At 48.3% G+C, this 23322-nt stretch overlaps 1 protein-coding gene across 3 annotated transcripts in view; it reads right to left on the reverse strand.

Annotated features, from left to right (window-relative positions):
* C15H10orf90 (chromosome 15 C10orf90 homolog) overlaps window positions 1-23322 on the reverse strand; it is a 247423-nt gene that overhangs the window by 21127 nt on the left and 202974 nt on the right. For 2 of the 3 annotated variants that reach the window (XM_061163189.1, XM_061163191.1), the window contains 3 exons: window positions 6091-6381; window positions 2872-3056; window positions 763-940 (listed from right to left, as the gene is read on the reverse strand). In XM_061163189.1, the coding sequence (XP_061019172.1) occupies window positions 763-940; window positions 2872-3056; window positions 6091-6381 (654 nt within the window). The remainder of the gene's footprint in view (window positions 1-762; window positions 941-2871; window positions 3057-6090; window positions 6382-23322) is intronic. The other variant, XM_061163190.1, reaches the window with a different exon arrangement.

Consider the following 23322-nt stretch of genomic DNA (forward strand, 5'->3'; position numbering starts at 1 on the left):
TGCTAGGAAGATCTTGTTCCTCTATCCAAAGAAATAAAACAGAGGTTCCCCAGGCCTCCAGATTTTAAGATTTGGGTTGGCAGTCCATCAGAATATGTTCCCATGTCCCCATCCTTGCCCTTGTCTCTTCTTGTTATTCTTTCTGGTTTAATAGTCTGTTTATAAGCTCCACGAACAAAAGGACGGAGGCCAGCATTGCTCACCAAGCTCTCCCCGGCTCCCTGCGTGGGGTCTGGCCCAGAGAAGGTTCCCGATAACGCCTTCTCCAGGGAATCCAGGAGCACCGCCCTCATGGGGTCCATGTGACACCCACCTCCCAGGGCTCCCAAAGCGGTCCAGCCCGACACAGAGCTCACAGCAGGAAAGGGGTTTTGAGATGACGAATGTTGATGCAGACAAACTGGAGTCCACCTCTCGCCCTGAGACCGGTTTTGGAATCTATCAAGGGCAAAGCGGGGCTCTTGGAGTATCTGTTATGGAGCTAAGAATCTGAACCGGCTACCCTGGCTGCCATAGTGCTTCTTTCCCAGCTGAAATGGGGAATGTGTGTCCCCAGCTATTTCTGCTGAATTCAGGGCCCGCGGATCACCTCTCAAGATGGGCTGGCTCCTAGGACAGGCTGTGTGACCCTGAGGTTTGGGCACATGGGTGAACACCAGCCCTGCACGTGTCAGGGGCACCATTGGGAACATCGATTCGGACTAGGGTCCCAGCCCTGGGGGCCTGCGTCTCGCTGGCCCTCCCGAGCCATCTGCAGCTTACCGCTGAGAGGGTGGGGGACAGTGAACTGCTTCTTGTTGGCCCGGACAGGAAGGGGACTCTGCTTCGGAGCCAGGCTCTCCTTCCGCTGGGCTTTTCTCTGCTGGACCATGTGCTCCAGCTTCTTCAGACGTTCTTGTGAGCGAGAAATGAACTGAGGCTTGCGGACTTCCAGGGCCTCCTAGAGGAGCCAAGAAAACATTTTACGAAGTTATGCCTGCTTATGTATTCATGTATTTATTTTTTATTTCTTGGCCACACTGCAAGGAAGGCAGAATCTTTGTTCCCCAGCCAGGGGTCAAACCCACACCTCCTGTATCAGAACCACAGAGTCCTAACCACTGGGGAACTCCCAAAACCTTTTAAGAGAAATGTCATGAAAAAGCAATGCATCTGTCTGATTTAGTCAAGAGGCTGATCAAAAGTACAGTGCAAGAGCACACCCTAATTTTCTTCTAACCCCTCACGGACAGATGGCCACAGACCTGTTGATGACACAGGTCTCAGTTAGCACTGAGGGCCCCACTGTAGCATGACTGAGTTACCAGCATCAAAGGCACACCTCCGCCTATTTCTCCTTCCACCTGGCAATTCATTCATCTCCAACAGATCAAAATCTGAACGCCCTGAAATGCTATATTCCAAGGTGACATAGTGGGAAAGGAATGTAAGCCTTAGGAGTCACCTGCTTCTGCCGGAGGCTGGATGCCTTCTAGAAGCTCAGAACCAGATCATTCTCCCAGCATGACTCCTGTATCTTTTCAGGAGAAGCAGTAATTGTAGCGAACGGAAACAGCTTCTCCCCCCAGGAAGACAGAGCTGGCAGGAGAGCTTTTTCTTTGCAAAACGGTTCTGCAGACTCCATAGAGGAGGTCAGAATCCCCATGCTTTCTCTTCAGCCTCATCTCTCTCTGTGTCCCCGACTTCATGCGAGAACAAAGCTCCACACACAGGTTTACTGGAGAAGAGTAACCCACCACTGATACGTCCTGCTCTGTGCTAGACACTGACCTCAGTGTTTTGTGGGCACCTGTCATCTAAGAATCCCTGCACGATTCTGGAAGGCAGACTCATTTCTCCCCCGGAGCCATGAGCCCCTGGATGGCACAGGCTGTGTCTCCCCCACTTTGAACCCTGCACGGTCACCGCCCCAGCTCTGCACATGGAGGGGGCTCAGCATGGCCCAGAGCTGCGGCCACAGCAGAAATACCCTCAGCCCCATTCCTCTCCCAGCCCTCGAGGGGCTCACAGTTTCCAGGCAGAGGGGGGCGTGGGCTCTGTCTGCGTCGTGGATGTGCCCCTAGCTGTTGTGCCAGGAAAGGAGTCTCCTGGTCGCCTGGCCTCCAAGGTGCCAACCCAGGTCCCGGGGCCTGGGGAGATGGCCCCTGGAACAGCCTGTGGGGCCCTGTGTGGCTGCTGTCCCAGCTGTCTGCCCCGAGGCTGGAGGCCTGGGCGGCTTCAGGGCCACCAGCATCTCTCCCGATGGATCCACCTGGGGTGATGGGGGCGGAGCCCACGACCCATCTGCAGGGTGGTGTACAACACCCTGGTCTCCCAGGAGGCATGGCTAGCCTTCTCCGGGTTGTTTGTCCTCCTAATCTTTATATCTGTGTATTTTTTGAACTTAAAAAAAAAAATGTGTTCACATTAGTTCTACAATTGGGAAAAGACACAAAATGAAAGCTGTCATATCCTTGAACTCAAGCCCCTGTGACCTTGGGACTTTCTTCATCTTTCAAAGGCTTAACATGCTTGTCTGAAGATGGGGCTGTAGGGACGGACTCCCGCCTCATGGGGGTGAATCTCTCCTTGTCTGGGTCCCAGAAAGTTCTCGACAAATGCCAGCTCTCCTCGCTCAAATCACGGTCACCATTGATGGCATGCGATCCCCAACCTAGCCTGGCTAGATAGCACCATCTCCTTCCTCACACGGGGGGATAGAGTCCCAGGGAGGTTAGGGGGCCTGCCCAGAGTCACACAGCCGCCAGGAAGTGGAGTCAGCTCTCCAGCAGCAGAAGTGAGGCCGTGTGTCCATGGGCTCCCCAGGAAGTCTCCCCTCGGCGGGAATCGCGTCGGAATGTACGGTGGGAGTCAAGCCGGACCGTGCCTTACCTGCAAGGTCAGGGAGCTTTCGGGCCCTTGCTGGCTCTCAGAACAGTCTTCGGGCAGGATGTGGGTCGCTGGGTCCTCGGGGGGCGCTGGTTCGGGCGGTGCTGGCTCGGCCTTGGGGTTGGTAGGGCGCTCACTCTCCTTGCATTCCTTTATTTTAACAACCAAGTCACAGCACGTGTAATCCCCTGGGAGAGAAGATTTAGAATTCCACTTAGAGGGCACCGAGCGCTTTTCTCCTGGCTTCTCAACACCATTAGACACAGAAGACAATTTGGAAAATGGAAATGCCAGTGGGTTATTAATGGGCCTCGTTAAGCCGACGAGATCACGCCCATCACAGCCCCCGGGGGCCCTGGTCGCAGGGAGGCCTGTCTGTGGACAGCCAGACTCGAGACTGGTATGCCACGCAGGTATTCCCTGGGCAAAAATGCTTTTGCAGCTAAGGCAAAGAAACTTCCTCTATTTTGCACTTCATATTACGTGTGTCCTGTGCAATTAATACAGTTGGGTTGTTTGGGGACCGTGAATTAATTTATCTTGTGTTTGCTACACTAATGATGTAAGACAGAGGAATGGTGTTCAATTATTTATCCCGCCCCTTAATCTACTGGAGACTAGCGCTGGCTTGGCACTCATAATTGGGACTCTGTGTCTCAGCACTGGGTTTAGCCCCATCCTGCGGCTGTTCTGACACCCTTGGGTGGAAAAGGTCAGGGCTGGAGCCGATATCACAAGCACTTGGGGCAGAGTCATCTTTGGGGTGCTGAGAGGGGGGGATTAGTATGGACTCACTGACCACTTACTGACCAGCTGCTCCGCAGGGAACACAGTGTCTGTCCCAGCTCACTCGTCCCGTCTGAACTCCCCCCTACCCCATCACACGTCCCCCCAACCGCAGCCTCACCAGCCCTCTGTGGTCTGAAACCCAACCGCATTCTCCTTTCTCCTCGCCCACACGCCCTCCCATCTCCACGAAACCCCTTTGATCCCACCACCCGGTGACCTCCTACCTTCAGACTGAGCCCAGATTTTTCAGGAAGCCCGCCCTCCCTTCCCAGGCACACCCCCATCCTGCCTCCTGTGTGTGCCCGCCATGGAACACATTGCACACATTAGCAGCATCAGTGGGGCCATCACAGGGTGCTCCAACCCCACAAGCCTGGGACCTTCTGGAGGGCTGGACCACAGCATATTCACCCTGAGCCTCTCCAAACTGCCAGCCTGGGTGCCCTGGAGCAGCTGGTTCTGCTGGGTAGGGAGAGGTGGTCATTACGAGGCTCATGTGACCACAGGATTCAACTCCACGGTCCCATGGGTCCCTTAACTGACCCCCCGGTATAACCTCCGCCATCACACCAAGATCCTCTCTGGTCTGGACCAGCTGTCCTACATTCTTCCAAGGTCCACCAATGCCCCTGCTACCGACAAGCTCTACAAGCACACTGGACGTCTCACAGCTCATTCACGATGCATGTTGCCCGCCAAGTACCAATTTCAATTCTTTGCCAAAAACATGCTACTTAGAAGTTCACAAATCATTCTTGTTCTTCTTCTCGTCTTTCTAGATCTTTCCCTATTGCTCCCCATTCCTGCTTCAGGACTGATTCCTAGCTGAGATATTTGTCCCCAGCCCTCCAGCCAGAGTTAATTCCACTTTCCACTGCACTGCTTCCATACTGTGTGAACCTTTATCCTAGCTCACCCCATACTCAAGGGAAGCCAGAGGTCCTCCCATGCTCCCCCACCACCAGATCCAGAGATCCCCAAGAGCAGTGCCAACATGCCCGTCTTCCTCAGCGCTCACAGCACAGCTCCATCCATTACCTCCCCAGTCTCCGCTGGGGCGGCCAGGCTTCCATGGTGATGTGCTCTGTACTCAGGTCTGGCCGGCCTCAGCACCGTCTCCCCGCCCCCCACTTGGACCTCTCCCATCCATCCTCCACATAGTCCTGGAGATACCCGCCCTCAGGGAACATCTAGTCAGGTCTCCTCCAAGGACTTGGCCCAGCCTCCCGTCCAGATCCCTTCGTAGTTTCATAAGGACCTTAGGTTCCTGCGGGCCTCCTCTCCACCCCACTGTGGACCCCGGATCCCACATCAGCCCTGCTCTTTCCATCCACTCTTTGCTTTCTGGGTGTCTTTCCCTCTGCCCTTGGGGTCTGATTTTTCTTCGTCAAAAGCACTTCCTTGAGGAAGATGTCACTGTCCAGCCTCACCTTGTATCACCTGGGGCGTCCTCCGCTTCCTGGCAGGTCACCCCAGGCACGGTTATGACCGCAGTGACTCTGGCATGGGACTGCAAGCACCTGGAGGGCAGGAAGCCCTGAGCCCCGTGCCTGACACACAGTAGCTGTTTAATAAGTGCTTCTCTGATGGTATATAGTGGGCATTCAATATATGCTTCTTTCATTAATGAATAACAAGCTAGAGATTCACCTGTGTTCCCACAAAAATTATTTTCATCAATTACCGTAAATACTTTAACTTTTCTAATCCAAAGCTCTAGAATCTAATAGTTTTCTTTCTGTCCTTAGCTATAGCTCTTTGGAGACATTTTTATAGAGTGATTGGAAATCTAAATTTTCCTCTGATAAAACTGGGTACCAGATATCTTTTTCACTGTTTTATTCCTAGATGTTTTTTAATATATCAATAGTTTCTGCAATATGAGTTGAGGTCAGCCCCTTGGCCTTCAGAGAAAGGACAGTCTAGTTTGAATTCAGCCTCTAGAGAGGCTGAGATGGGGGCCTATCTCAAAGGCACTGTGAGGTCAGGGCCCTCATGCTTGTTAAGTGTCTGGTGCATATAGTACAAGCACCCCTTATCCATAGCCCAGCTGGTCAGCTACCAAGGACCATGGGCAGCCTGGTGGGCCCGCTGCTTTCGGGGCAGCCACACCAGCATCTCAGAGTTTCCCTGACTCCGCCTGAGAGCCTGCTGGGTGCCTGGAGGTGGCCTTCACCCAGCCCCAGGCGATGCTGGCCTTGTGAACCGCAGGGCTGGGAATTCTGACCTGGGCAACGCTGTCTTCTCCCTGCCTGCGAGGCAGACTTGCCCACCATTTAGACCTGCTGGCCTTCCTTCCCTCATGGCTCACAGATGCATAAAGGCAGCATCACAAGGGAAGCTGGGGGGAACCAGGGCCCAGGAAGACCCTGCAGTCTTTTCCTGTGAAGATCAAGGAAGAACCATCTCATCCCTGCCTCCCTCGCTCCTTACCTTCTGGAGCCTGTCTTTCTATCTGAACACCATGTTCCTCCTGTGGAGATGTGCACAGATCTTGGAAGGGGCAAAGGAACCGCGGTAAAGGGGCCCTGGGTTTGGGGAGGCGCTGCTGCTGACTCTCTGAGGGTTCAGAGAGGTCACTAGACTGAGAGCTGTTGCTTGGAGAGCTAGAACCATCAGGAAGGGGGTCTCTAGCCAGCTTCCATTCCACTGGGGGAGCAGACACGATCTCACGTGCTCCTTCTTGTTGCTTCTCGCTGCTTCCAGAAAATACGTTTGGTTCTACTAAAAATAAAATGAGAGTTGTGCTCAAAACATCTGATGAGCCCACATCTGAAGTAGTGACTTCTGCACTCCAGGCTCTCCCAGAGACAAGCAGATGGACTGCAGCGCTGCCTGGGGTGAGCGGGGCGGGGGGAGACGGGGGGGGGGCGGGAGGGAGACGGGAGTCACTGATGCCCGAGGGCACACACTCCCCCAGCAACAACAACACAGGTGGTCACCAGTCCCGGCCAGATGTCCCAGGGTTCACTTGGGAGCTCCTCCACATACACTGCTACCATGCATAAAGCTCTCAAGCAACCACACTCAGGAGCTCGGAAGCCCTTCTGGACGGTAGATAATTGAGCAGGCGGTTTAGCACGCTCACTCTGGGCCAGATACTTGGGTTCAGTTCCCACCACCACCACTAGTATGCTATCTGGCCTCATCTATAAAATTGAGGTTGACAAGGTAAGAATATTAAATATTACGTGCTTAATTTTATTATCATATTCATTTTTATTAATATAATGAATTTACCTACTTAAATAATAAGCAATATACTTATATCATCATAATTGATATAATAAATAACATACATATTTATATAAATACTAAATGTTAAAATCTAGGCAATACTATAATAAAATAATGATCCAGGTAAGGTGTTTTGCGCAGTAGCCGATACTACTGAGCATGTAATAAATGTTTGCTGTCATTGTTATTCCAGAAACACTGACGCTGCGTGTGTCCTGCGGCAAGCGTGGAGGCAGGAGGTAACTCATCAGGGGCTTGTGCTCACGTCTAATGCAGCAGTGGGTCTAAAACATGTACAGTGTGTGGCTCGTTGCCACAATGTCATATCAAAGGTCTGCAAACCACCTTATGCTTCTCAGTAGGGGCCTGTTAAGTAAGTTACAGCGCTTTGTACTCTGCAGCCGTGAAAGAGAATGAGGCGCATGCTCTTGTGTAGTCAGGGAATCGTCTTTAAATCCATTATCAAGCGAGCAAAGAGTGGCCAGCGCGTCAGTCCCGCCTCCCGAGCCCACGCTTGTTTGCCGAGTGTCTCTGGAAGGACCCAGAAGACCCTGGGACCGGGAGAGGGCAACACGGGACCAGGAACTGGGGGTGGGGGAGAGACTTTCTCTCCTGCTCTTTGCTGATTTTGTACTCTTTTTGTTTTCTTTCTTTCTTCTTCTTTTAGAATACTCTATAATTTTTTTTTTTTTTTTTTAATTTGGCTGCACCACGTAGTATGCGGAATCCTAGTTCCCTGACCCTGGACTGAACCTGCTCCCCTGCAGTGGAAGCACAGTCTTAACCACTGGACCTCCAGGGAAGTCTCTATAAATCTTTTAAAGTTATTCACTTTGAATACGGCAGTGACTCCTCACCGGGTGTCATCTCTTCCCAGTGCTGAGGCCCCCACAGCAGAGACAGGCACGGCGGCCAGTGGGGTGCAGGCAGACCTCCGGCATCCAGGGGCAGATGAAAAGGTCCTGGGAACCACTGGCATAGTCAAGATTCTTGGAAGACCCTGACTGTATTTTCTGAGATGTTTTATACACAAAAAGGAAATGAGTCTATGACCACCAGGTGCTGATTAGAACAGTGACTTCTCTTAAAATGCCAGTTGTCTGCAACCCACTCCAGCCCCGTCTTCTCTGAGTCTGGGCACCCTGGCCAGTGAGGACAGGTGGCGGGTGGTGAGGCTGGTGGGGCAGCGGGGGAAACAGAACCCAGGGGTCCCCTCAGTGGGCTTCCTGGCTGTGGGACCAAGGCAGGAGAGCCAGCAAGGGGGTGGAGCCAGTAGGCCTGCTTCCACGGACAAAGGGAAGGGGAAGTGCCCCTGGGTACTTCTGCCTGGAGCGTGAGTGCCCCCACAAATGGTGGTCATTACTGACCTTGTCATCTGGAGGAGGATATGCAGCCATGAAGTGAAAAGATGCTTGCTCCTTGGAAGGAAAGCTATGGCAAACCTAGATAATGTATTAAAAAGCAGAGATAGCACTTTGCCAACAGAGGTCTGTGTAGTCAAAGCTATGGTTTTTCTGGTAGTCATGTGAGAGTTGGACCATAAAGAAGGCTGAGCACCAAAAAATTGATGCTTTTGAATTGAGATGCTGGAGAAGACTCTTGAGAGTCATTTGGACTGCAAGGAGATCAAACCAGTGAATCCTAAAGGAAATCAACCCTGAATATTCATCTGAAGGACTGATGCTGAAGCTGAAGCTCCAATGCTTTGGCCACCTGATATGAAGAGACAACTCATTGGAAAAGACCCTGATGATGGGAAAGATGGAAGGTAAAAGGAGAAGGGGGCAGCAGAAGATGAGATGGTTAGACAACTTCACCAACTCAATTGACATGAATTTGAGCAAACTCTGGGAGATAGTGGAGGAGCCTGGCATGCTGTAGTCCATGTGGCCACAAGAGTCGGACATGACTTAGTGACTGAACAACAAAAGTGGCTCTTATGGCAAAGCTGGGCTTTGCTAATTTATAGAGAAATCTTAACAACTGAGTGTTTCAAAAGCTGTTAGTTCTGTTTAAGTATAAAATATCATGGGCTTCCCTGGTGGCTCAGATGGTAAGTGCAAAAGTCCTAAAGTAGTTCTTCCTTTCTCTGTGGCTTCATTTGATCAGTTCTTTTAAAGAATCAAAAATCAAATTATCAGTGATGCAGTCCCAGTCTGCTAGTTCCATCCTGACATCAGATTCTTTAAATTAATGGATTATTTACAGACTAATGGAGGTCTAACTACCTATCCCACACCTACTTACTTACCTACCTATTAATTTTCTAACTTTCTATCTGATTTAATGTAAATTCGCATGTGAGAGATTACGTGCAAATCAGATGTTCAAACTGTGACTTGAAAGAGTTAAAATAAATTCCTCAAAGTAGAACGCAGGTGGTGAACTGGGAAAAAGAAAAATGTGTAGTCAAAGAAAAACTTTCCTGACAACATATTGATCAGGCCTTTTTGTGGATTCTGAGAAGCACAACCATCAGCCGTGAAATGATCCCCCAGTGGGGCCTACACCAGGCAACAAGGTCTTATTTTTCTCTGCATGCAGACTGGACTTAAGAGTTCTCTATTCATGGCTCAAATTTAAAACTACATCACCCTTATGAAGACTTGTCGACTCCAAAGGCCCTGCCCTTCATAGGAGAAGCCGAATCAAACAGCGGCTTCTGCCAGGCATTTCTGTTCCTTGAACTGGAACTCAAAACCTGCTTCCTGAGCCCAAGGCCTGAAGGGGCTGGGCCCACTCCATCCCCTTCTCTAAACACAGGACCCTCAAGGATCCAGCAAGCTCACCTACCCAGAGCTGGGCTGGGCTCTAGGAAACCAGCCAGAGAACCTGCCCAATGGTCACGGATTCCTTCTATTATATTCAACTGGGGAACTAACACAAAACCCCCAGTCAATAAAAAACCCTGCCCAGTGTTTTTTTATTTTGGCTGGCCAAAAAATTCATTCTGTTATTTTACTAACGCTTTGCAGGTTATTACACTCAATAGTTACACCTGACACGCCTGTGAGGTCTTCCCTAGTAATGTGAGCTCTGTTTTCACTTTCCGTATCAGAATCAATCGCTAAGGTTATTTTTGTCTTTTTGTTAAGGTCTAGTATTCACATCGTCTGCATCGGAATTATATTCTCAAGAACTAGCATCTTCTGAGACGCTAAGGTAAGTGTCACTCGGACATCAGAGAAAGCATCTGCATAAAACTCCCTGAAAAAATTCTTCTTCGCTCACAATTTTATGATGTGTCACTTTTGAAAATTCTATGGTAATAAACTTGTGTTTATAACATACACAAGGTTGGAACAAAGGTCTAAGGGAACAAAATGTGAATGATAACAACAACCGTAAGTTGTATGAGGAGCCTTAAATTTTAAGCTCTAACAGCTGTGCACAGTGATGTTAATTGCATCACTCTTTAAAAACATATTGATAAGTCTCCAGTCAATAATGTTTGAGTAATAAAGATGTATTAATGTCTCCAGGCAATAATGTGTTAAGCTCTTATCTTTAGATCAGTTAAGTCCTCCTTGGACCATCACTCCGTGCTTCCCTGGTCTGCTCTAAAGCTCGTTATTTGTTGTGAAATGTATTACTGTTTATAGTTAAAGCTATCAGAGCACCCATGAACCCTCACAGATAAGCAGAAATTTTCTTGGGCTTCAACTTTTCTACCTGAGCCCCTTCTGGATCATACTTGTCCAGACAGAACCATCTGCCTAAATTTTGAGCTGCCTGGTTCATTGCTTTTATCTACAACGTTCCCACCTATGTAGGTATCCACAGACAATATATTTTCAATATGGAAAATCTGAATAGCAAGCATGAAGCCAGCTGTTTTAAGGTAAAGACATCATTGCATCTTTTAGGGAAAAGCCTTCAGGAGAAGAGAGTTCAGCAGACTTGCTGGGTCATCACTTCCCTAAGAGTTGATGGGATATGATTCTGGGGAACAGCAGCCTCTACAAACAAGGGGCTGGCCACAGTCAGGGCATCAGGCAGGGCTGGCAGACAGCAAGACAGTCAGGGGAGCAGGTTGTGCCAGATATTCTATTCCTGACTCACCATGTTCATCTGCAGACCTCAGGGTTGGGTTCCAGCAGGGCGCTTCTCTGTGCTGAAATAAGGGTTCTGAGCTGCCCCCGCTTTAGGGCGGGAGAGGATAAGGAGGACAGTGGGGACCTTGCCAACAAAGCAACAAGAAGATACTTGAATCTGGGCCAGGCAAGGGTACCACTGGGGCATGCAGACCTTAGTACAAAATGCAGAAAAGCTGCCCGAGCCTCAAGATGCTTGGCCTCCACCGGCCGGAAAGTGCCATAATGAACCAATTAGATAGAAGAAGGTATTGCACTCCTTTCCAATACGTAATCTTTCATGTTCTCAGATGAGCCCTGTTGAGCCATGGCTCCCTGGTTGGCACACAGTTCTAATAACTGTGGCGCTTGGGCTCACAGTAGGAGATGAGCCAGTGGGGGGTGGTTGCTAAGGGGTGGCAGGGTGGAGTGAGATGGCGGGGCGGTGGGGGGTGGGAAGACCAGCGCAGCCGCCAGACTCCATCAGTGGAATCGCAAGGGACGAGGGAGAAAACCATAAACATCACACACAGGCTCAGAGAGCATTGCTGTTGGAACCCTGACAGCCCAAGACAGGGAAACGCATCTAGAGAACGCATTTTAGAACAATCTATTTCCAGGCAGATAAATTTTGGTGTCAAAGCTGAAGCAAGTCTCTTAGAAAGATCTTCTCTAAGGTTTGAGTCTCAGCTCCGTGCACTTTCCTGCCTTTGAAGCCAGAATGAAGCTGGCCAATTAACCAAAGAGACATTTCTAGGCAAAACGGGCTTCCTTGAAGCCACGGCCACATTTTACTGTTTTGGGAGGTGATATTTTCTCCTCTTAAACGTTAGACCATTGTACAACAGACTCTCTTAGAAATACAGTAACAAGCTTATGTTGATATTTCTGGGTCATCAAAATAATTATAAGCTTCTAAACTCACCTACAGTGACTTCCAATCTTAGGTCCTCTTAAAAATCTGATGCTGTCTGCCACTACCCTGAGTTGCCCCAGACTGCCCTCCATCCATTACCACCTTTTTAAAGCGCGTATGTCCACATTTTACCCAGAGTTGACCTGTCTGACCTTCCTGTCTCACCTGTGGGCCCGCCTGCCGCAAACTCCATCCCTGAGCATCACTGGAAATCAAAGAAGTGAGCTGGGTAGGACTGTGCAGCCATCAAATGGAAGGCCAGGCTGGATGGTTCCAGGGGGTGAATCACAGACCCTCCTCACTTGGGGCAGGAATTTGCTGTCCCTCACCCCAGGTGGCTCTAGCAGTAAAGAACCTGTCTGCCAATGCAGGAGATGTACGAGATGCAGGTTTGATCCCTGGGTTGGGAAGATCCCCTGGAGAATGAAATGGCAACCCGCTCCAGTATTCTTGCCTGGAGAACTCCGTGGACAGAGGAAGCTGGCGGGCTACAGTCCATGGGGCCGCACGGAGTGGGACATGGCTGCAGCCACTTAGCCCAGCACATTCTAGCACAGGGACACCGGAGGCTGCCGCTCAGGGGAAAGGCCAGGCATTCTCAGCTCAAACCGGCCGATTCATGGATGCAGAGATCACTAAAGAGGAAGAGGCAGTAACCCTGGGTGCTCAGAACAGACCCAATTTCTCCAGCAGGTATGGTTGGCTTGATATTTCCCCCCTTCAACAGGAGAGAAATGCTCAAACCACCTGCAATTACAGTACACAGAAGATGAAATAAAAGAGCTTGTTCATGACCCACAGAGAAACAAGCAACAGAGCCAGCAAAGAAAAAGCTTTTACGACGGACGAAGCTGGTGGGTATGGTCTCTGCTTTTTAACCGACCAAGGCTTCACCTTCCGGCAGCAGATGAAAAGCTGATTTCCTCATGTGGAAAGGGGTGTCCATGTGGTACCCTGTCTCCAGCCCGATCCAGACTTCTGTTTAAAATCAGCCGGTAACCGGTAATTATTTCAGCACATTTCTGTTAAATTTCTACACAGAGATGCTGCAACCCAGGCAGGGAGTCAGAGAGAGGGGAAAGGGGGGTGAGGTGGGGGGAAGGAGCAAATGGAATAAACAGCTCCTAGCAGAGAGGAGAGGAGAGGGTCAGGAGGGGAAGCTGTGCTCGGGCCTGCAAGTCCCAAAGCCCAGCCACACGGCAGAAGCAGAGCTGGAGCTGGTGCCTCCGGGAAGAGGAAAGAGAAGAAATCAGGGGAACAGACGGCAACTTGGAGGTTGGACAGCAAGGATGGAGGGGCGTCTAAAGGCAGCTGGGCCAACGGAAATGCACGAGCGGGTCCTTTTTTTGTCAGGAAACAAGACTTCCTGTCCATGCCAGCCCTTCCTAGAGAGTAAACAGGTTTCTCCTACTGTGAGCATAAACATTTCTCCCTAAATATGGAGACAAACCGGGGAGGGGTGATGACCAAGAAATAAAACCGACTTGGGAAAAGTGAGGGCAGCAGCTACAGCCCGCTTAAAGGAGCCTTCCCTTTTGGGGATCCCGAGCAGATTAGGGGAGGGTGCTGAGAAATGTTAGGATGCCAATATGGTGTTAAGACAACAATATTCAAGCCCTGGGAGTGGAAGAAATCTAGATTCAGAGGGAAAGGGGGAACAGGCACTATGTTTATTTTTATTGTTCGAGGGTCAAGTTTCAAGATACCATGTGGGCTACAGTCTGGGTGAAAAACGGTGTGGCAGTTTCTTAAAAAACTAAAAACAGAGTTGCCATATGATCCTGCAATCCTACTCCTGGGCATATATCCAGACAAAGCCGTCCTTCAAAAAGATACGTCCACCTCCTATATCCATAGCAGCTCTGTTTACAACAGCCAAGACACGGAAGCGACGGCAGTGTCCACTGACAGATAAAAGGGTAACGCATACAGACACACACAGACAAGGGAACACTACTCAATCCTGAAAAAGAATAAAATAGCACCATTTGCGGCAACATGGTTAGACCTATAGATTATCATAGTACGTGAATCAGACAAAGACAAATAACATGATACTGCTTATACGCCGAGTCTCAAAAAAGCTACAAATGAACTTACTTAAGTAACAGAAAGACACCTGCTGACATCGAAAATAAATTTATGATTACCAAAGGGGACAGGGGGAGAGGTATAAATTAGGAATTTGGGATTAATCAATATACACCACTATATATAAAATACCAAAAAGGACCTATTATAGCACAGGGAACGCTACTCAATATTTTGTGAAAACCTGTAAGGGAAAAGAATCTGAAAAAGAATTATATATGCATTTCAAGCACTGTGCTGTGCTCCTGGAACTAACACAACATTATAAATTAATTACACTTCACTTAAAAAAAGATTGTGTGGAGTCTGCACCCAGCGATCATGTAAAGGGTCATGCATGCATTTACCGCCAAGAGCAATGTAGGTTATTCTGTCCCAAGGACAGTGTCTAGAATGGTCACTGAGTCACTGGACAGAGCTGTTTTTCCAATTATGTCGTAATCCTTGAGTCTTAAGACTGTTGAACAAAAATCTCAACACATACACAGATTTGGAAGTCAAAAATACATGCACACATACACATACATACATACGTATGCACACATGAACACACAGACACACCTGCCTGTTGTCTAATAAAAGGATTACCTGGACTCTCTTGCAGGTGATAAGAGGGACATTTCACTCGATGATTAGATCACACCTTTCTGCCTGACACCGAGGAAGGAGTCCCAGATGATCGACAGTCCCATAATTCTTTATCCCAAAGCATGACTTAGATTCTCAAAGCACAGAAGAAGAGCATTTTAAGCTTTTATCAAAACTTGCGGCTAAAGTTTCCAGAGGTGACTATTTGAGGGGATGATTTTTTTTCACTAAGGGATATTTCCTTTTAAAAAATTTCTAAATTATAAAAGCCATAATCACTGTCAAATTTGAAATACTGAAAAGAACAGTCTTTTGGACTCTGTGGGAGAAGGTGAGGGTGAGATGATTTGAGAGGGTAGCATTGAAACATGTATATTATCATATACAAAGTGGATCGCTGGTCCAGGTTCGATGCATAATACAGGGTGCTCAGGGCTGGTGCACTGGGATGACTCTGGGGGATGAGATGGGAAGGGAGGTGGGAGGGGGGTTCTGGATGGGGAACACATCTGCGCCCATGGCTGATTCATATCAATGTTTGGCAAAAACCACTACAATATTGTAAAGTAATTAGCCTCCAATTAAAATAAATAAATTAATTTTTTAAAAAAAGAGAAAGTTGAAATCACTGACAATCTGTCACTCACAAAAATCTTCACAGTGGTTTTCTCAGGGAAGTGTAGCTCATTTCTAGTGAAATAACACACGACTGTTTCCCTTCCATCTCCATTTTGGACATAGCTTATAACTAGACAGGATCACCTTCTGCCACACCAGTGGTATGTAAAAGCAGGGGCTCACTAACACACTGTCATTTGGGAGGAGGTATTGCCATCGATGGCCACCTTTGCATTTTGCTTGATAATCTGGGCAGCTTTCATCTTTCCTCCTCCCCTTGCTTTTCTGGTGAGCTCTGAGCATTACCAAGCAGGTAAGACTAGACAGTAGAAACTTATTTAAAACTCAGACTGGATTTCGAGGTGTCAATGGAAGCAGGAGAGAAGAATCTTGGTAAAGGCTCCTGCAGAGTAAGGAGCCCACTCAGAGCCAGCTGTCATCCCAGAGAGTGTGTGTGTGTGTGTGTGTGGTATGTGTGGCCTGTGTGTGGGTGGTGCGCATGTAATATGTGTGGTGTGTGCGTGTGTGGTGAGGGGGAGGAGCTTCCAGGTCAGGCTGTTACCCCACTACCTGCTTTTTCAAAGAAATTGCTTGACCTCCTTATCTTCAACAACTATCCACAGAGGACTTACTACGTACCAGGTACTGATGTGGATAGAGCACCTAGCATGCAGCAGTGAAAACAGCAAAATTCCTGGTCTCATGTCAAGGACAGTTCACTCCAGCCCCTCCTACAACCAAGGGCTATCACTTCCACTCCAACTCCCTCCTGGCCAATGATATCACCTCCCCTCCTATAACCAATGACATCACCTCCACTCCTATAACCAATGACATCGCCTCCACTCCTACAGCCAATGACCACTACCTCCATATAACCCACCATTCCTATAAGCCATGAGCATCACCTCCACTCCAGCCCTTCCTACACCCAATGACATCACCTCCACTCCAGTCTCCACTCCTACACCACATCCCATACCTGAAACGTCCCCATACCCAGAGCTTCCTCTCCACTGAACCAGTAAATTAAAACCTCCCACTCTCTGACGATATCCAACAACTCTTTCAATTCACAGAACATTGCTCTCTCCACATCTTGAACATTATCACTGATGACCTCAAGTTCCCACCATCTTTGGTAGACTCAATTGGTTGCCTACTCAATATCCATTCTTATATTTTTTCTTACTTAGAGAATCTTCATTTTGTTCAAGGTGATAACAGGCCTAGCGAAAAACCGCATCTTGCTCTGGTAGGCTACTGCTCTGGTCAGTGAGCGATAAGCAGAAGTCCTTTGGAAGAACTTCTGGGAGGGTCTCAAGAGGGGATGGTCACCTGGTATTCACTATGGATGTGGACGTGATGGCTGGAATCCTGGCAACTATCCTATAAGCATCATAATGAGGATCACACCTGAAGGACTGTGGAACAGAAAGACAGACACTTGAGCTTCTGAGGACACTGTGGGCCTCCCATACCTGCCCCAGACTGCCCACTCCTGGATTTCTTTTACAGCAAAAATAAACTCTTCCATTCTCAAGCCACTGCTTTTTGGATGGGTTGTTATTCAAAACTAAATACAAGTCATAATTGATTGGACCCCACCTACCAAGGTATGAGTCTGGATCAGCCCAGTTAGTGGCAGCATGTGTCAGGATCACAGGGAGACCTTGTTGAAATCCATTATATGGGGCAGCCCAGCTCCAGTGTTTCCAACTCAGTAGATACAAAGAGGAGCCCGGAAGCGTACATTTCTGACCTCCCAGGTGGTGGTGCTGAGGCTTCTATTCCAGGAGCCACACTTGGAGAACCACTAAGCCAGGTGACAATAAAAACCACAGAACAGAAGCAGAATTGTGTGAGTCAGCACCTGGCCACTAAAACTGTGAGCGGAAGGCCGGCACTGACCACACCCAGAGCCTCATACAGGCAGAGCCTCAGCCCTCTCCTCGGACCTACTGAGTCAGGATCGGCCCTGGAGGCCCCTTCCCAGGTGGGCGCAGCCGAAGGCACATACCCAGAGCCAGCCCACGGTGCTTTGCTCATCAAAGAGGCTCCTGGAGGCTCCTCCTTGGCCTCTGCTTCCAAGACCCTGGAGTTTAGGACAAAGGGCAGAGAGACTGTACCGGCCCATCAGGGCTTCCACTCCCAAGCCTTCTAATTGCTCAGCTGCAGTGACCACAGCAGACTGTCAAAGTGGAGGGAGGCATAGTCCTGCCAAGTGCCTATAAGGAGAGCAAGAATGTGGAACAACAGTTGTAAAGACTCCCAGACCAGCCTTTCGGTTTCCCAGCCTCTCTTATCCCTTCATCTGCTCTCAGACTAGGGACTGAGGACATTCATAAAGGTACAGGTCAAAGGGAGAGATAAATTAGTTTGGGATGAGCAGATACACACTACTGAATACCTCCTGTAGAACACAGGGAACTATACTCAACATCTTATAAAAGGGCTTCCCCAGTGCCTCAGTGGTGAAGAATCCACCTGCAATGCAGGAGATACAGGTTCAGTCCCCGGGTGGGGAAGATCCCCTGGAGGAGGGCATGGTAACCCACTCCAGTATTCTTGCCTGGAGAATCCCCAGGGACTGATGAGCCTGGTGGGCTACAGTCCATAGGGTCACAGAGTCAGACATGACTGAAGTGACTTAGCACCCCTGCATGCATACATACATAACTGAAGAGTGTATGTATGTGTGTGTGTGTATATATATATATGTACATATATATATACACACATGCACATATATATAAAACTGAATCACTTTACTGTATATGTGAATCTACCACAACATTGAAAATTAATTCAATTTTAAAAAGGTACAAGTACAAATGTAACCACTAGAACAACTACCCAAACCTTCTTATTAATAAAAACTAGGAGAAAATTATAAACAAAAAATAATGAGTACATATCTTAGAGATGAACAAATAACCAAAAAAATTACAAATTTATGACAAAGTTGGCACCAAACATCAGTCATTTCATGAATACAAATGGACTTAACTCACTTATTAAAAGAAAAAGCCCACACAGCTTGCAAGACAGGGAATATTGGCGATGCCCAGCAGAATCTCAGATGGATTTGCTCTTTAGCCCAGAAATGCCCCCACCAGGAACCCACTCTAGTAAACTCACGAGATGGTCTGGAGACCCAGCCTGCATCATCAGATGGTTTGCTCTGGTCCTCTGTCGGCAAGCAAGCCAAGGGCAAAAGGCGCACATCTAAGGACTCAGACCCCTGGGGAGTCACGGCCCCATCACAGAACCAACAGGTGTCACTTGGACAGACCAGGCGAGGATCTGCCCAACAGCTAACTCTGACTCTGGCACTGACCTGAGGGGTTGCCACCTCTTCTGAGAAGTCCAATGACCCAACAGTGGATGAGCCCGATGGGTGGGAGCTGACTGAGAGAGCCCAGCAGAGTCTTCTAGTTAGTGAACACATCAAAGTGACATAGAAAAGGCCATTCAGAAAGCCAAGGGCAGCAAAACACAAAATGTGCTAGTGTCTGTGATGATACCAGGCAGTTCAGGGAGGCCTCCAGCCAAAGCAGCCAGCAGGGGCTCATCCAGAGAAGATGAAGGCCAGGTGAAGGCCTTCGTCCCTCTGACTGGTCTGTTGTAAGTCCCTGAGTGGTCCATGCACAGGCACATCTTGATGAACCCACATTTTGAAACACCCTCCCCAGTGGGGGCTTCCACGCTTGGAGGCTGGATGTGGGCACATCACCACGTGGCCTCCAGCCCCAGCACGGCTGTCACTCTGGTCTGGACGGCTTATTCTCTGGCAATTACTTGAACACATCCTGCGGTTCCCCTGCCTTATAAAAATGAGTAGAAAATGGGCATATGTGTCTGCATGGGACTCATTTAATATAATTAAGATGAAGATGGAAATCATCAGGTGTTAGAAGCAGCAAATCTTTAACCTTAACACAGTGGTCCCTGGACGTAGGCCAGAAACTGGTTGATTCTGTGCTGAGTGGTAAAGGAAATGAGCAAAATTAAAGAGCCAATTTGAAGTGCTTAAAATGATCAAAGACCGGGCCCTAAGAGTGAGTTATAAAATTAGGGATTTTATAATACTCTTGAGGGCTCTGATCTCAGAATTCCCTTTCCCAATGTGTCTTCCCGTACACAGTTTCCACGTGTGGTTTCAGGACTCTGGCTGTAAGGAAGGAATCCCCTATTTCGCTGCTTTGTGGGGTTGGGGCCAGGAAGGAGACAGGCTTGTCCGACACACAATTCCTCCACTTCCTGCCTTCCCAGGTCAGGCAGCTTCCTCCTACCAACCCCAGCCAGACCCTCGATTCCATCCCAGGATCTGGAAACCCCATTTGGAGAAGATATAAATACTTCTGAGGGTTCCATGTCAGAACAGGAAGTGAATTCCAAGGCTGTGGGATTCCCATGGAAAAGGCTCTGGGTTCTCCTTCTCAGAGCTATGGGAACCCGCTGGAAGCATTTTCTTGTCTGGCTGACGGCATTTTTCTGGTTTTCTCAGATGCTTTTTACAAACCTCAATCATGTCAACCCAAACTCAGCTGGAAACATGTGGCCCTGAGTGCCTCTTTTTCTAAGAATGCTGCACCCTTTGAAGAACTATTTTTGAAAATCATGATTGGAGAGACTCCCCAAGGCCTCTGCAGAGAAGCACAGGCCACGTGAAAACAGTAACGAAGAATAAATCAAGCAGTTGAAAGAGGCTGAGCCAGGGCCGGCCAGGCCACAGTCGGCACACAGGGGCTGAGGCTCTGATGCTGGCCTCCATCTCCTAAGACCACGAGGCTCATATATTTCAGGTCCTTTCATCCCCTACACCCTCTCCCCAAATGACCATCATCTCCCAATGAGATAAACAGGTGGTGTCGCAATTGAACTCTCACTTTCCATCCCTTTCATTTCACGAGGACGTCCTCACATTTACTTCTTGTCATAAGGAACAAAACATATTTTGTTTATGGGCTTGCCTGGATAGACCACTTAGGTTTGGAAAAAATGGAAAGATGCTTAACTGTTTCTTAAATGCTACAGTGAGTATCTGGGTCTAGTAGAAGCACTTCCCTTATATCCTAAAGAGAGGAGGGGTTGCTGTGTAAAAATAAACTTATCATCGTCTTGTTGAAAAATCATCATATTGGAGTAAAGCAGAGAGTGCAAAATCACAAAAAAATGACAAATCCTTCTGAACTAATATATCTCTGGGGAGAAGATATCTCTGGGGAGAAGAGAGAGGCCTCGTGTATTTTTACTCTTTCTACCTGTCTCACACTGGCTGGAGAGGAAATCACTTTCCTGTGACATTTTTGAACATTCAGTTAATACAGCTGAGTGTCTTTTCATATAAACTAGCACCTCTGGCAGTGAATTACACAGAATGATGGGAGGATGTGCACTTTTTTTCTATATCAACGCCTCCTACCTTTTCTTGGGGGTCATAACATCTGTTTTATTCTTGATTTCAAAGTAGGAAGAAAAATAAACAGTGGACTGGCTTTTATTGGACTTTTATATCTCTAAACACCACAACTAAGTTTTCCAAAAACTTCTCTTAGGAAGGTAGGTTGCCATGTTGCACACCCTCTGGTTCTATCCAGTTCTTGCTGTCCCGTGAGGCCACCCTGGGGACTCAGTGGTAAAGAATCCACCTGCAAAGTAGAAGGCCTGGGTTCGATCCCTGGGTTGGGAAGATCCCCTGGAGAAGGAAATGGCAACCCACTCCAGTATTCTTGCCTGGAGAATTCCATGGACAGAGGAGCCTCGTGGGCTGGAGTCCTCTGAGCCACTCTGCTTTTCCTGATACTTTTCAAAGGACTCTTGGGGGTCAAGCTGTAGGGTAAATACAGCACTCTTCCAAAAGTGACTTTGCAGGCAGTTGGTCTTTAGGCTGCACTGATGCTTGTTGATCTAAGAAAATGTTTTTAAAATGGTTGGTGTTAACACGGTATGTGTTAGCTTTAGGGGAAGCGCGGTGAGGGGTACAAGAAAACTGCCCTATTTTGGCACTATGTCCATAAGTCTAAAATTAGTGCAAATGTAAACATTGTGAAAAATAGTAGTTTGTGATAGGTTAAAAAATTTTTCAGAGTAACAATTTTCAGATAGTCACTCTTCAGAACTTTGTATTATGACTGCTGCTGCTGCTAAGTACTATGACTGTCTATGTTGATTCACCAAAATGGCATGAACACATTTGTAATATCCTGTGCCATACATACTAAAGCATCTTGATGCATTTCAACATTGTTTACAGTTTCCATCAATTTGCCAGTGAGCAGAGACTGGTCATCAGCTACTTGGAATCCCACCAAGGTCAGGTCACTGACGGGTATCTGCATGACCCCTCAGAAAGGGGGGGACACTAACCCACCCAGGATGCCAAGTTTGCATCCTGATGTCACCTCAGAAAGATGGAAGACATTTGGAACACAAGTGGTGAAAAGAATTAGCACACACGCCTAGAAATCTGGGGTCTGCTCCCTCCCAGTTCTGCCTTCCTTTAACCAATGATGGTGCACAGGTCAGCCTGCCTGTTTGGCCTCAAGTTACTCATCTATACAATGGGATAATAACCATTCTGCTCTGTGAAAAGGACATAGGACATTATGAAAACTCAGAAAGAATAATGCACTGGGCAAAGGTGGGCCATCATTACAGTTTACGCAGCCCTAAAGTGGCCCATATCTAAGAAGCTCAGCCATGTGCTCATCCATGTCTGACTTTCTGTGACCGTGTAGACTATAGCCAACCAGTCTCCTCTGCCCATGGAATTTTCCAGGCAAGAATATTAGAGTGGGTTCAGTTCAGTTCAGTCACTCAGTCATGTCTGACTCTTTGTGACCCCATGGACTGCAGCACGCCAGGCCTCCCTGTCTATCGCCAACTCCTGGAGTTTACTCAAACTCATGTCCATTGAGTCAGTGATGCCATCCACCCATCTCATCCTCTGTTGTCCCCTTCTCCTCCCTCCTTCAGTCTTTCCCAGCATCAGGGTCTTTTCCAATGAATCAGTTATTTGCATCAGGTGGCCAAAGTACTGGAGTTGCAGCTTCAGTATCAGTCCTTCCAATGAATATTCAGGACTGATTTCCTTTAGGATGGACTGGTTTGATCTCCTCACAGTCCAAGGGACTCTCAAGAGTCTTCTCCAACACTCAGCTTTCCTTATAGTCCAACTCTCACATCCATACATGACTACCGGAAAAACCATAGCCTTGACTAGATGGACCTTTGTTGGCAAAGTAATGTCTCTGCTTTTTAACATCTTATCTAGGTTGATCATAACCATTTCCTATTCCAGGGGATCTTCCTGACCCAGAGACTGAACCCACATCTCCTGAGACTCCTGCATTGGTAGGTAGATTCTTTACCACTAGTGCCACCCAGGAAGTCCATATCTAAAGCATAGCCCTAAAAATATAATCCTTAAGGTATGATATAAAAAGACTTTGTCCTTTCAAACTTAGGAAAAAATATACACACAAGGAGGCATAGAGAGGCAGGAAGACAGTTTGTTCAGTCTTTGACTCATGACCACCCAGTATGCCCTAAGTCTATTTCCTGTCCATTTTGCTAAGTTACTGGCTGAAGGTCAGGGAAGGTCCATGTGGGTTAGGTTTGGGTGGTGGGGCATCTCTCAGTGGGATGAGAACTGTCCTTTGAGTGGGACAAGCCCAGCCATCCTGCTGGCCCTGCATGAGCTCTGGGTGAGGGGCTCCGGCCCCCAGCCTCAGTGGCGCTGGTCTGTCCCTTGACTGTGCCAGGCCCCCTGCTTGTGTCGCAGAGGAAAGCAGGAGCTTTTGTGCTGGGGAAAAAAGGATATGGAGCGACCTCAGGGAGATAGATCAGAAACCCTCTGCTAGAGGGAACTGCAGATGCAAAACTGAGCCTGAAGGAGGATCACAGACCCTGCCTCATCTGCATCTGTCCTTTAACCCTTCTCACCTCCAAAGATGCCCTGATCACTTCAGTCAGAGGGAAAGGGATGTGGATAGCTGCACGGGGTGGGGGAGGGGAGAGGAGCACACAGTGAGATTCAGGCCCAACCTCCGCCCAGCTCCAGGCCTCTGCGAGCAGCCAACACAGAAACAGAGTTTCTTGGAAAGTCCAGTCTCAAGTTCTAGGGTCACACAGTAT

Source organism: Dama dama, chromosome 15 (genome assembly GCF_033118175.1).
Source record: "Dama dama isolate Ldn47 chromosome 15, ASM3311817v1, whole genome shotgun sequence".
In the NCBI taxonomy this organism is placed as follows: Eukaryota; Metazoa; Chordata; class Mammalia; order Artiodactyla; family Cervidae; genus Dama; species Dama dama.